Here is a 12,646-nt window from a genome sequence, read left to right as displayed (position 1 = left end):
CCTGCTCTCGGGAACTCTAGCCAGGTCCCCTCACCCTGCCACCTCCATTCCTGCTTTTGAAAACCCTCCGCTTCAACCATGCCTTTGGTTCGCCATCCTTGCACTCGATGTACATCACATCCCATTTCCTCATTATGGAATTTATTTGGTCACCAGCAGCCCTGGCCATTAGATAGAGCATATTTTAAACTTAAGAGTCATACATAGTCATAACAACACAGAAGGCGGCCATTCGGCCCATCGAGTCCGTGCCGGATCTCCATGGAGCAATCCAGTCAGTCCCATTCCCCCGCTCTATCCCCGTAGCCCTGCAAGTTTATTTCCCTCAAGTGCCTATCCAGTCTCCCCTTGAAAACGCTGACTGTCTCCGCTTCCACCACTTCCGTCAGCAGCGAGTTCCAGGTCCTCACCACTCGCTGTGTAAAAAAGTTGTTTCTCACATCCCCCCTGTATCTCTTGCCCAAAACCTTAAATCTGTGTCCCCCTAGTCCTTGTACCATCAACTAGTGGGAACAGCCTTTCCCCGTCTAGCCTATCCAAACCCGTCATAATCTTGTACACCTCTATCAAATCACCCCTCAACTTTCTTTGCTCTAATGAAAACAAATCCAGCTTCTCCAACCTGTCCTTGTAGCTAAGATCCCCCATCCTATGCACATTAACTCCCAGGTCCCTCTGTCCCTGCACAGTCTTCAAAACTGTGCCATTAAGTGTATACTGCCTCTTCCCTGTTCCTTCTGCCAAAATGCTTCACCTCACACTTCTCTGTATTAAATTCCATCTGCCACTTGTCTGCCCATTCTGCTAGCCTTTCGATGTCCTGTTGCAGTCGATTAATATCATCATTGTTTGCCATACCCCCAAGTTTGGTGTCATCGGCAAATTAAGAGAAATTCTACTCTGTATTCCAACATCCAGGTCATTTATATACACCAAAAAAGCAGTGGCCCCAGCACTGACCTTGGGGAACACCACTGTCTACCATCCTCCAGTCTGAAAAACAGCCATTTACCACAACTCGCTGTTTTCTGTCCTTAAGCCAATTCCTTATCCAAGCTGCCACTGACCCACCTATTCCATGAACCTCAATTTTGTTAACCAGCCTTCGATGTGGTACTTTGTCAAACGCCTTCCGAAAATCCATGTAGACAACGTCCATTGCATTCCCTTCATCAATCCTTTGTTATTTCATCAAAAAATTCAATTAGATTAGTCAAACACGATCTTCCTTTTACAAACCCGTGTTGGCTCTCCTTAAACCTCTCCAAATGCCCCTTAATTTTTTCCTTGATTATTGTTTCTAAAACTTTACCCACCGGTGATGTTAAACTGGCCAGCCTGTAGTTACTAGGATTGTCCGTACACCCTTTCTTAACAATGGTGTCACATTTGCCACTTTCCAATCCTCAGGCACATCCCCCGCATCTAGGGAAGATTGGAAAATTATGGCAAGCCCTTCTGCTATCTCCTCCCCCAATTCCTTTAGCAACCTGGGATGCAAGCCTTCTGAACCAGGCGACTTGTCCACTCCAAGCATACCTAGCCTTTCTAGTACATCCTGTCTTATCAATTTTCACCCCTTCCATTGCTTTTACCTTTCCCACTTCTACCAATATTTTGTCAGCATCCACCTCCTTCGTAAACACTGATACAAAGTACTCATTGAGTATTCTAGCCTTGCCCTGTGCCTCTAAGCATAGAACACCTTCTCTGTCTCTAATAGGCCCCATCCCGCCTTTTACTACCCGCTTACTGTTTACATGCCGGTAGAAGATTTTGGGGTTCCCTTTTATGTTAACCGCCATTCGACTCTCATATTCTCTCATTGCCAATCTTATTTAGATCGTCACTTCCCCTCTCAACTTATTGTATTTGGTCTGGTTCTCCCTTGAAGAATTCACCTGACATTCATCATACACCCTCTTTTTTGTTTCATTATCTTCTCTATCTCCCTCGTCGTCCAAGGAGCCCTTGCTTGGCAGGGCATTAGTCACCACCTGGCTCTTTAAGGTCAATCCTGCAACTTTTCCATGGTCATTTTTCCCCCTCTCAGTTTCATTACTCAGCACAGTGGGATTGCAGCTGGTGACCTCAAGGTTGCTCGTGCAGTATCACTACTGCCTAAAAACAGTGACATTACAGGAGGTGTGAGGAGGACGCTGCAACCCAGCATTATTACATTTCATTCAAAATAATACATGGTCTTTTACAAGAGATATACTTGCTGATATAACTGGTAGGAATGCTGGGCCATATACCACATTTAAATATTGTTGTATTGCATTATTTGCACTGCATTTCAGATGTGTTATTAAAACTGGCAGTAATGCAAGGCCCAACACCACTGCACTGCTGCATTCCAATATTTTATTGCATTATTTGCACTGCATCTCAGATGTTGCACAATTGCTAAAGCTGGCAGCAATACAGGGCTCCATACCACTTCAGTGTTGCATTTAAACATTATTTTATTAAATTATCTCAAAGAGATGTGATGCACTGTTGCTAAAACTGGTAGTAATGAAAGATCCTACACCACTGCACTGTTAAGACCATAAGAAACAGGAGCAGGAGTAGGCCATTCGGCCCCTCGAGCCTGCGCCACCATTCAATATCATGGCGGATCTGATTTTGGCCTCAACTCCACTTTCCCGCCCGCTCCCCATAACCCTTGATTCCGTTTTTCAAAAATCTGTCTATCTCGGCCTTGAATATATTCACTGACTCCACCTCCACAGCTCTCTGGGGTAGAGAATTTCAAAGATTCACGACCCTCGGAGAAGAAATTCCTCCTCATCTCCGTTTTAAATGGGCGACCCCTTATTCTGAAACTATACCCCCTAGTTCTAGATTCCCCCACGAGGGGAAACATCCTCTCTGCGTCTACCCTGTCAAGCCCCCTCAGAATCTTATATGTTTCAATAAGATCCCCTCTCATTCTTCTAAACTCCAATGAGTATAGGCCCAACCTGCTCAACCTTTCCTCATAAGACAACCCCTTCATCTCCGGAATTAACCAAGTGAACCTTCTCTGAACTGCCTCCAATGCGAGAATATCCCTCCTTGTATAAGGAGACCAAAACTGCACGCAGTACTCCAGGTGCGCCCTATACAGTTGTAACAAGACTTCCCTACTTTTATACTCCATCACCCGAGCAATAAAGGCCAATATTCAATTTGCCTTCCTAATTACTTGCTGCACCTGCATGCTAACTTTGTGTTTCATGTACGAGGACACCCAGGTCCCCCTGTACCGCAGCATTCTGTAGTGTCTCTCCATTTAAATAATATTTTGCTTTTTTATTCTTCCTACCAAAGTGGATAACCTCACATTTTCCCCAATATTATTTTTATTGCATTATTTGACCAGACTGATACCTGGGCTGGCAGGAATGACATATGAGGAGAGATTGGGTCGATTGGGCTTATACTCGCTGGAGTTTAGAAGAATGAGAGGGGATCTCATTGAAACTTATAAAATTCTAACAGGACTGGACAGACTAGATGCAGGAAGGATGTTCCCGATGGTCGGGGAGTCCAGAACCAGGGGTCACAGTCTAAGGATAAGGGGTAAGCCATTTAGGACAGAGACGAGGAGGAATTTCTTCACCCAGAGAGTGGTGAACCTGTGGAATTCTCTACCACAGAAGGCAGTTGAGGCCAATTCATTAAATATATTCAAGAAGGAGTTAGATATATTTCTTAAGGCTAAGGGGATCAAGGGATATGGGGAGAAAGCAGGGACAGGGTACTGAATTTGGATGATCAGCCATGATCTCATTGAATGGCGGAGTGGGCTCGAGGGGCCGAATGGCCTACTCCTATCTTCTATGTTTCAGTGTTTCTATGTTTACAACTCAGAAGAAATTCATCTCAGTTCTAAATGGGCGACCCTTTATTCTGAAACTATGCCCCCGAGTTCTAGATTTCCCCACGAGGGGAAACATCCTCTCTGCATCTACCTTGTCGAGCCCCTTCAGTATCTTATATGTTTTGATAAGATCGCCTCTCATTCTTCTAACTGGCAGAACAGGCTCAAGGGGCTGAATGGCCTCCTCCTGCTCCTATCTTCTATGTTTCTATGCATCCCAAATGTGTTACTAAAACTGGCCCTACACCACTGCACTGTTGCACTCCCAATATTTTATTGCATTATCTGCACTGGGATGTTGCTAAAACTAGCAGCAAAAACACTGGACTTCTTATTCCCCAGCCTTGGACCCCTCTACATATTGCACTAATGTGAGAAGTCACACAACACCAGGTTATAGTCCAACAGCTTTATTTGAAATCACAAGCTTTTGGAGCGCTGCTCCTTCGTCAGATGTAGTGAAGAGATGCATATAGGCACAGCATATATAGTCAGAGAACACTGCCAGATGATTACAGGTAATCTTTCTAACTGCCCTTTATCCCACCTCGGCAGAGAGATAATCACAGCAATCAAAGGTGTGGATGGTGTCCAAACAGGTCAGTCAGGGCAGTTAGAAAGTTTACCTGTAATCATCTGGCCATGCTCTCTGACTATATATGCTGTGTCTGTATGCATCTCTTCACTTCACCTGACGAAGGAGCAGCGCTCAGAAAGCTTGTGATTTCAAATAAAGCTGTTGGACTATAACCTGGTGCTGTGTGACTTCTCACATTTGTCCACCCCAGTCCAACACCGGCATCTCCACATCATATTGCACTAATGCAGGGCCCTGCACCGCATTGCATTGTTTGCATTGCACATTTTTTTTGCACTGCACGGTTGCAATCCCAGCGCTTACTCACTGGACAGCGAGACCCCGTGGGGCCGCTTCACCTCCACGGCGGTGGTGCCGAGTGCGAGCAGCAGGAGGAGGAGGAGGCCCGGGGCCGGGCCCGGCACAGCAACCGCCATCCGAGCTGCACCGAGACACGGCGACTGAAGTGCGGCGGGCAAAAAAATAAAAAGAGGGTGGGGATTACAAAAAAAAAACTCGACCGATTTAAACTTTTAAAAACATTTAAAAAAAACAAAAATGAACCGAAACGGGCCGGCCTCCCTCACACACTGCGAACCAGCGAGCAAACATCCACCTCCGGCCGTCCCCCGCCGCCGACTGAGCCGCTGCGCCCCGGCAGCTGACGCGTCACCTCAGCCACCGCGCTCCCTGATTGGGCGGCCGCCTCCCTCGCACTGCGCCTGCGCCTCCGTGCATGCTGGGACTTGTGTTCTGCTTTCTCCCACCACCACCTCCTCCTCCTCCTGGGTGGTACATTGCTGGTGATAGTGCAATAGTGTGTGGCCATTGCAAGGGTGGGAAGGTTTTTTTTGGGGGGGGGCGGCAATAGAAGTCATGGGGATATGGGAGGTTTTGGGGGAAAGGGGGCTTTAGGGGAATTATGAGGAAAGGAGGGTTAGGGGAAAGGGGGTAAGGGGATTAAGGAGTTAGGGGAAAGGGGGTGAGGGGATTAAGGAGTTAGGGGAAAGGGGGTATGGAGATTCAGGGAAAGGGGGTTCAGGGGAAAGGGGGTAGGGGATTAAGGGGAAGGGGGTTCAGGGGAAAGGGGGTTGAGGGGAAAGGGGGTTGAGGGGAAAGGGGGTTAGGGGAAAGGGGGTTAAGCGGAAAGGGGGTTAAGGGGAAAGAGGGTGAGGGGATTAAGGGGGTAGGGGAAAGGGGGTTAGGGGATTCAGGGGAAAGGGGGTTAGGGGATTCAAGGGAAAGGGGGTAGGGGATTAAGGGGATTAAGGGGAAAGGGGGTTCAGGGGAAAGGGGGTTAGGGGAAAGGGGGTTGAGGGGAAAGGGGGTTAGGGGAAAGGGGGTTAGGGGAAAGGGGGTTGAGGGGAAAGGGGGTTAGGGGATAGGGGGTTAGGGGAAAGCGGGTTGGGGAAAGGGGATTAGGGGAAAGGGGATTAAGGGGAAAGGGGATTAAGGGGGTAGGGGAAGGGGTTAGGGGATTCAGGGGAAAGGGGGTTCAGGGGAAAGGGGGTTCGGGGAAAGGGGGTTAGGAGAAAGGGGGTTCAGGGGAAAGGGCGTTCGGGGGAAAGGGGGTTCGGGGGAAAGGGGGTTCGGGGGAAAGGGGGTTCGGGGGAAGGGGGTTCGGGGATTAATGGGAAAGGGGGTTAGGGGAAAGGGGGTTAGGGGAAAGGGGGTTCAGGGAAAAGGGGTTCAGGGGAAAGGGGTTCAGGGGAAAGGGGGTTCAGGGGAAAGGGGGTTAGGGGAAAGGGTTCAGGGGAAAGGGGGTTAGGGGAAAGGGGGTTAGGGGATTAAGGGGGTAGGGGAAAGGGGGTTCAGGGGAAAGGGGGTTAGGGGAAAGGGTTCAGGGGAAAGGGGGTTAGGGGGTTAGGGGATTAAGGGGGTAGGGGAAAGGGGGTTTGGGGGAAAGGGGGTTAGGGGATTAAGGGGAAAGGGGTTCAGGGGAAAGGGGGTTCAGGGGTTAGGGGATTAAGGGGTTCAGGGGAAAGGGGATTCAGGGAAAAGGGTTAGGGGAAAGGGGGTTAAGGGATTACGGGATTAAGGGGAAAGGGGGTTAGGGGTAAGAGGGTTAGGGGAAAGGGGGTTAAGGGGAAAGGGGGTTCAGGGAAAAGGGGTTCCGGGGAAAGGGGGTTAGGGGATAGGGGGTTAGGGGAAAGGGGGTTCAGGGGAAAGGGGGTTCAGGGGAAAGGGGGTTAGGGGAAAGGGGGTTAGGGGATTAAGGGTGTAGGGGAAAGGGGGTTAGGGGATTAAGGGGTAGGGGATTTAGGGGAAAGGGGGTTAGGGGATTTAGGGGAAAGGGGCTTAGGGGATTAAGGGGAAAGGGGGTTTAGGGGAAAGGGGGTTAGGGGGAAAGGGGGTTTAGGGGAAAGGGGGTTAGGGGATTAAGGGGAAAGGGGGTTAAGGGGATGCAGGGGAAAGGGGATTCAGGGGAAAGGGTTAGGGAAGGGGGTTAAGGGGAAAGGGGGTTAGGGGATTAAGGGGAAAGGGTGTTCAGGGGAAAGGGGGTTAGGGGAAAGGGGGTTCAGGGGAAAGGGGGTTAGGGGAAAGGCGGTCAGGGGAAAGGGGGTTAAGGGGAAAGGGGGTTCCGGGAAAAGGGGTTAGGGGAAAGGGGGTTAGGGGAAAGGGGGTTCAGGGGAAAGGGGGTTAAGGGGAAAGGGTTAGGGGAAAGGGGGTTAGGGGAAAGGGGGTTAAGGGGAAAGGGGGTTAAGGGGAAAGGGGTTATGGGGAAAGGGGGTTAAGGGGAAAGGGGGTTAAGGGGAAAGGGGTTATGGGGAAAGGAGGTTAAGGGGAAAGGGGGTTCAGGGGAAAGGGGATTAAGGGGGTAGGGGAAAGGGGTTATGGGGAAAGGAGGTTAAGGGGAAAGGGGGTTGGATATACTGTTACCATTTTTTAGAAAAAAGTCAAAGATTGAGATTTTTTGAGATATGTTGTGGGAAGGGGTTTAGGGGGAAAGGGAGGTTTAGGAGCAAAGGTGGGCTACAGGGAAAGGGGGATTTAGAGGAAAGTGGGGGTTAGGGGAATTATGGGGAAAGAGGATTTAAAGGAAAATGGGAGTTCAGGGAGATTTGGGGCACGGGGTTGGATATAGTCTTACTTTTTCGTTTTAGAAAAAACAAGTGAAAGATTAGGATACTTTTTACTTTGAAAAAGAAAGAACGTGTCTGTATATGGCTCCTTTCGCATCCCAAATCGCTTCACAGCCGACGAATTACTTTTTGAAATGTGGTCAAAGCTGTTATCTCGGCAAACACAGCAGCCAAAATTGCGCACAGCAAAGTCCCAAAGCTAGCCAGCTAGCCAATTAATACCTTTTTGGTGGTGTCAGTTGAGGGGTAATGTTGTTCAGAATACTGGGAAAATTCCCCTGGTCGTCTTCAAAAAAGTACCACAGGGTCTTTTACATCCTCACGGGATCTCACTTTAACATATCATTTGAAAGATGGCGCTGCATTTGCCTATATTTCAAAAGTAATTCTTTGCACCTTGAAGCACTTTAGGACATCCTAAGGACTTGAAAGGCACTATAGGAATGCAAGTCTTTCATGGCTTTGTGGGCTTTTGCTGTGTACAATATAACTCCTGCTTTTGCATACATAACAATAGTCATTGCACTTCAAAATAATTAATTATGAAACTATCTGAGATATACTCAAGCAGGTTAAGAGGTGACCTAATAGAGGTTTACAAGATGATGAGGTTTTGATAGAGTAGATAAAGAAAAATTATTCCCTCTGGACTAGAGGTCATAGATTCAAGGTCATTGGCAAAAAGATCTAGAGGGGAGATGAGAAGAATTTTTTTCACTCAGCGAACACTCCGAAAAGGTCAGTGGAAGCTGATTCCATAAATGACTTTATAAGGGGGTTGGACAGGTACTTGAGGATGAGGATCTTACAGGGTTACGGACTAAAAGCAGGGGAGTGGCACAACTACTCTTTCAAAGGGCCAGCACAGGCACGACGGGCCGAATGGCCTCGTTCTGTGCTGTAAGTCTTTATCTGAGAGACTATGTAAAAGCAGATCTTTCTTTTAGACCTCAGTTCTTGCCAACTTGCACCCAAATGCGCAGGGCTTACTTAAGTGGCATGTGGCCCTACGGGAAGAGACTCCATCACAGGCAAACGTGATTTACACAGTTTTCTGAGTAGATTAGGTTTGAAAGCTCTTGTGCACGGTGAGGGGTTTCCATGTGTGTCTGGACCAGTATGGACCAAAAGAAAAATAAGTACGTCTATCAGTCCATGAATGGAGGTGACCTTAAAGGGCTCGAGTCTCATTTTCAGTGAAGCAACATTACCTCATTTTAAAAACAAAGGCAGCAGGTCGGGCAGCATCTGCGGAGAGAACAGACAAGATGGTTTTAGCGGGGGGGGGAGCTGGGTCCTTTCCCCTTAACCCCCTTTCTTCATAACCCCCTTTCCCCATAACTCCCTTCTCCCTTAACCCCCTTTCTTCATAACCCCCTTTCCCCTTAACCCCGTCCCCATAACTCCCTTCTCCCTTAACCCCTTTCCCCTTAACCCCCTTTCCCCATAACCTCCTTTCCCATTAACTCCCTTTCCCCATAACTCCCTTTCCCCATAATCCCCTTTCCCCAATCCCCCTTTCCCCATATTTCCCCTAAAGCCCCCTTTCCCCTGAACCTCCCATTTCCCCATGACTTCTATTTCCCCCCCACTAAACCCCAACTTCCCCCCACCCCCTCTAAAACCATCAGAAGATATTACAGATGAACAGCATTTCGAAAGGAACAGAACAAGGGGAGAGGGACAAAAACAACACGGGAATCTATTCCAAGTGCTGATGACTCTTTGTGTGAAGAATGTCCCTCCTGACATCAGGCTTAAACTTATCTGTTACTAGTTTACACCTGTGTCCCCTTGTCCTACTTTCGAAATTTAATTGGCAGCAATATTCCAGATTTGCCTTTTCCATCTCCTTAACTAATATACCTCTATATGCTCACCTCAATCCAGGCTGAAAAGCCCAAGTTCTTACCTCATTACTTAGGTCTTTTAAGCCAAGGGAGGATCAGCGTGGCTTTTCTCCGCACCTGCCTTCAACTCTTGAATTGTCCCGCGTCTTTCTCGGTGACCAGAGCAGCACACGGTACTCAAGGTGCCGTCTGACCGGTTTGATCACAACTTTCTCTGGCATGTCCTCCACTGTTTTGGCCGTGCGCGGTTCAATATCCCGTTGGCTGTGTTGATTGCTGTACTGCATTGGTCAAACGTTGAGCAGCAGCACCTCTAAGTGGACAGCTCTGCTTTATAGAATCGTACAGAACAGAAGGAGGCCATTCGTCCCATTGTGCCTGTGACGGCTCTTTTACATAGCTCTCCCATTAGTCCCACTCAACGTTCCCCTTAAATTTTTATTTTGGGTGCGCGGCCCCTTTAAGGAACCGCACGGCCCATTCACAGTTGTGCGAACCTTAACATTGGAAAAGCCGGAAATAAAAACAGACAATGCTGGAGAAACTCAGACGGTCAGGCAGCATCTGTGGAGAGAGAAACAGAGTTAACGTTTCAGGTCGATGACCTTTCGTCAGAACTGGAAAAAAGCAGGAAATGGAACAGATTTTTAAGCAAGTGTAGGGGCTGGGAAAAGGGTGAGGGGATGAAAGAACAAAAGAGAAGGCCTGTGATTGGATAGAAAGCAGGAGAGGTTAAGAGACATTAAGAGATATTCAAGGCGAGACGAGATGGTAATAGGATAGGTAAAGAGACAAAGGATGGCTCTAGATGAAGTGTGAATTGTGCTGGCAGAATGAAAGACAGCTGCCACGTGGGAGAGAAGAAAAAAAGACAGACAAAGAGTGTGGATAAAAAAAATATATATATGATAGGGGCCGAGGTTATGATCTGAAATTGTTGAACTCTAGGTTGAGTCCAGAAGGCTGTAAAGTGCCTCGAGCTTGATTGGAAGAGCCGGTCCCGGGTTCCACGGGACTGGCAGAGAGCTTCACACAGAATCACAGAATCACAGAAACCCCACAGTGCAGATAGAGGCCATTTCGGCCCATCGAGCCTGCACCGACACATATCCCACCCGATCCCCATAACCCCTACACCAACACATATCCCACCCTATCCCTGTAACCCCACGTATTTAATCCCCCTAACACTAAGGGTCAATTTATCATAGCCAATCAACCTAACCCGCACATCTTTGGACTGTGGGAGGAAACCGGAGCACCCGGAGGAAACCCACGCAAACACGGGGAGAATGTGCAAACTCCACACAGACAGTCGCCCGAGGCCGGATTCGAACCCGGGTCCCTGGCGCTGTGAGGCAACAGTGCTAACCACTATGCCACCGTGCTTGGAGGGAACGTTGGTGCCACTACCCCCGCTCTGTCCCCATACCCCTGCATATTTTTCCTTTTCAAGTATCTATACAATTTCCGATTGAAAGTTACTGTTGAATCTGCTTCCAACCCCTCTTTCAGCCAATGCACTCCAGATCATAACAACTCGCTGCGTAAAAGAAATTCTGCTTATCATCCCCTCTGGTTCTTTTGCCAATTATCTTAAATCTGTGTCCCCTGTTTACCGACCCTCCTGCCAGTGAATACAGTTTCTCCGTATTTACTCTATCAAAATCCCTTATCATTTTGAACTCTATTGAATCTCCTTTTTTAACCTTCTCTGCTCCAAGGAGAACAACCCCAGCTTCTCTAGTCTCTCCGCATAGCTGAAGTCCCTCATCCCTGGAACCATAAGAACATAAGAAGTAGGAGCAGGAGTAGGCCATACGGCCCCTCAGGCCTGCTCCGCCATTCAATAGGATCATGGCTGATCTGAATCTAGGCTCACGTCCACTTCCCTGCCCTCTCCCCGTAACCCCTAATTCCCTTATCTGCTAGGAAACTGTCTATCTCCATTTTAAATTTATTTAATGTTGCAGCTTCCACAGCTCTCTGGGGTAGCAAATTCCATGGATTTACTACCCTCTGAGTGAAGAAGTTTCTCCTCATCTCAGTTTTGAAAGGGCAGCCCCTTATTCTAAGATTATGCCCCCTAGTTCTAGTCTCACCCATCAGTGGAAACATTCTCACCGCATCCACCCGATCAAGCCCCCTCACAATCTTATATGTTTCGATAAGATCGCCTCTCATTCTTCTGAACTCCAATGAGTAGAGGCCCAACCTACTCAACCTTTCCTCATACGTCAACCCCCTCATCTCCGGAATCAACCGAGTGAACCATTCTACTAAATCTCTGCTGCACCCTCTCCAAAGCCTTGACATCCTTCTTAAAGTGTGGTGCCCAGCATTGGACACAATACAAAGAATTACATCGAATTTACAGCGCAGCAAACAGGCCATTCAGCCCAACTGGTCTATGTTGCTCCACACAAGCCTCCTCCCACTCTACTTCACTGAAACCCTATCAGCATATTCTTCTATTCTTTTATCCCTTTACGTATTTATCTAGCTTCCCCTTAAATTAGGAATGCCAACCAATGTTCCCTCTAATTTTTGTTGGGCGCCGCGGTGTCCCTTTAAGGGGCTGCTCGGGCCAGTCAAAATACCGCACATGCATGGGTTTTTGTACTGAAAAACCGGCAAGCCGGCTGCGCGGGTCCCCTGGAGCGCTGCGTGGCCGCGCAGCTTAAAGGGCACATTGATGCCAACCCTCTCCAGGATTGGCCTGGAGTCACCAGGAATTGAAGATTCATTTCCAGGACACCTGCTGGGAGCAACTCAGAAAATGAGAAAAAGAAAGACTTGCATTTATATGGCACCTTTCATGACCACTGGACGTCCCAAAGTGCTTTACAGCCAACGGAGTACTATTTGAAGTGTAGTCACTGTTGCAATGTGGGAAACGTGACAGCCAATTTGCACAGCAAATTGATCCCTTTAGCCTTAAGAAATATATCCAACTTCTTCTTGAATATATTTAATGAATTGGCCTCTACTGCCTTCTGTGGTAGAGAATTCCAAGGGATCAAGGGATATGGGGTGAAAGCAGGGACCGGGTACTGAATTTGGATGATCAGCCATAATCGCATTGAATGGTGGAGCAGGCTCGAGGGGCCGAATGGCCTACTCCTGCTCCTATCTTCTATGTTTCTATGAGGCTGGACTACAACCCAAAAAGTGGGAGTCCCGCCTCCATCGACAAAAATCCAGCCCATTGGGTCTGAAATATCCACGGGAAATTGCTACTTCTGAACCAGGAAGTGAATGGGTT

At 48.2% G+C, this 12,646-nt stretch overlaps 1 protein-coding gene across 1 annotated transcript in view; it reads right to left on the bottom strand.

The window, feature by feature from the left end:
- prkcsh (PRKCSH beta subunit of glucosidase II) overlaps positions 1 to 5,102 on the bottom strand; it is a 76,090-nt gene extending 70,988 nt beyond the window's left edge. The window contains exon 1 of the mRNA XM_085971673.1: positions 4,777 to 5,102. Coding sequence (XP_085827799.1) covers positions 4,777 to 4,885 — 109 coding nt within the window. The 5' untranslated portion in view covers positions 4,886 to 5,102. The remainder of the gene's footprint in view (positions 1 to 4,776) is intronic.
- Positions 5,103 to 12,646: the final 7,544 nt, after the last annotated feature.

The sequence above is a fragment of the Somniosus microcephalus genome, chromosome 31 (assembly GCF_052327205.1).
Source record: "Somniosus microcephalus isolate GS21.2 chromosome 31, FLI_Smic_1.0, whole genome shotgun sequence".
Taxonomy (NCBI): Eukaryota; Metazoa; Chordata; class Chondrichthyes; order Squaliformes; family Somniosidae; genus Somniosus; species Somniosus microcephalus.
This window is presented reverse-complemented; position numbering and strand designations above follow the sequence as displayed.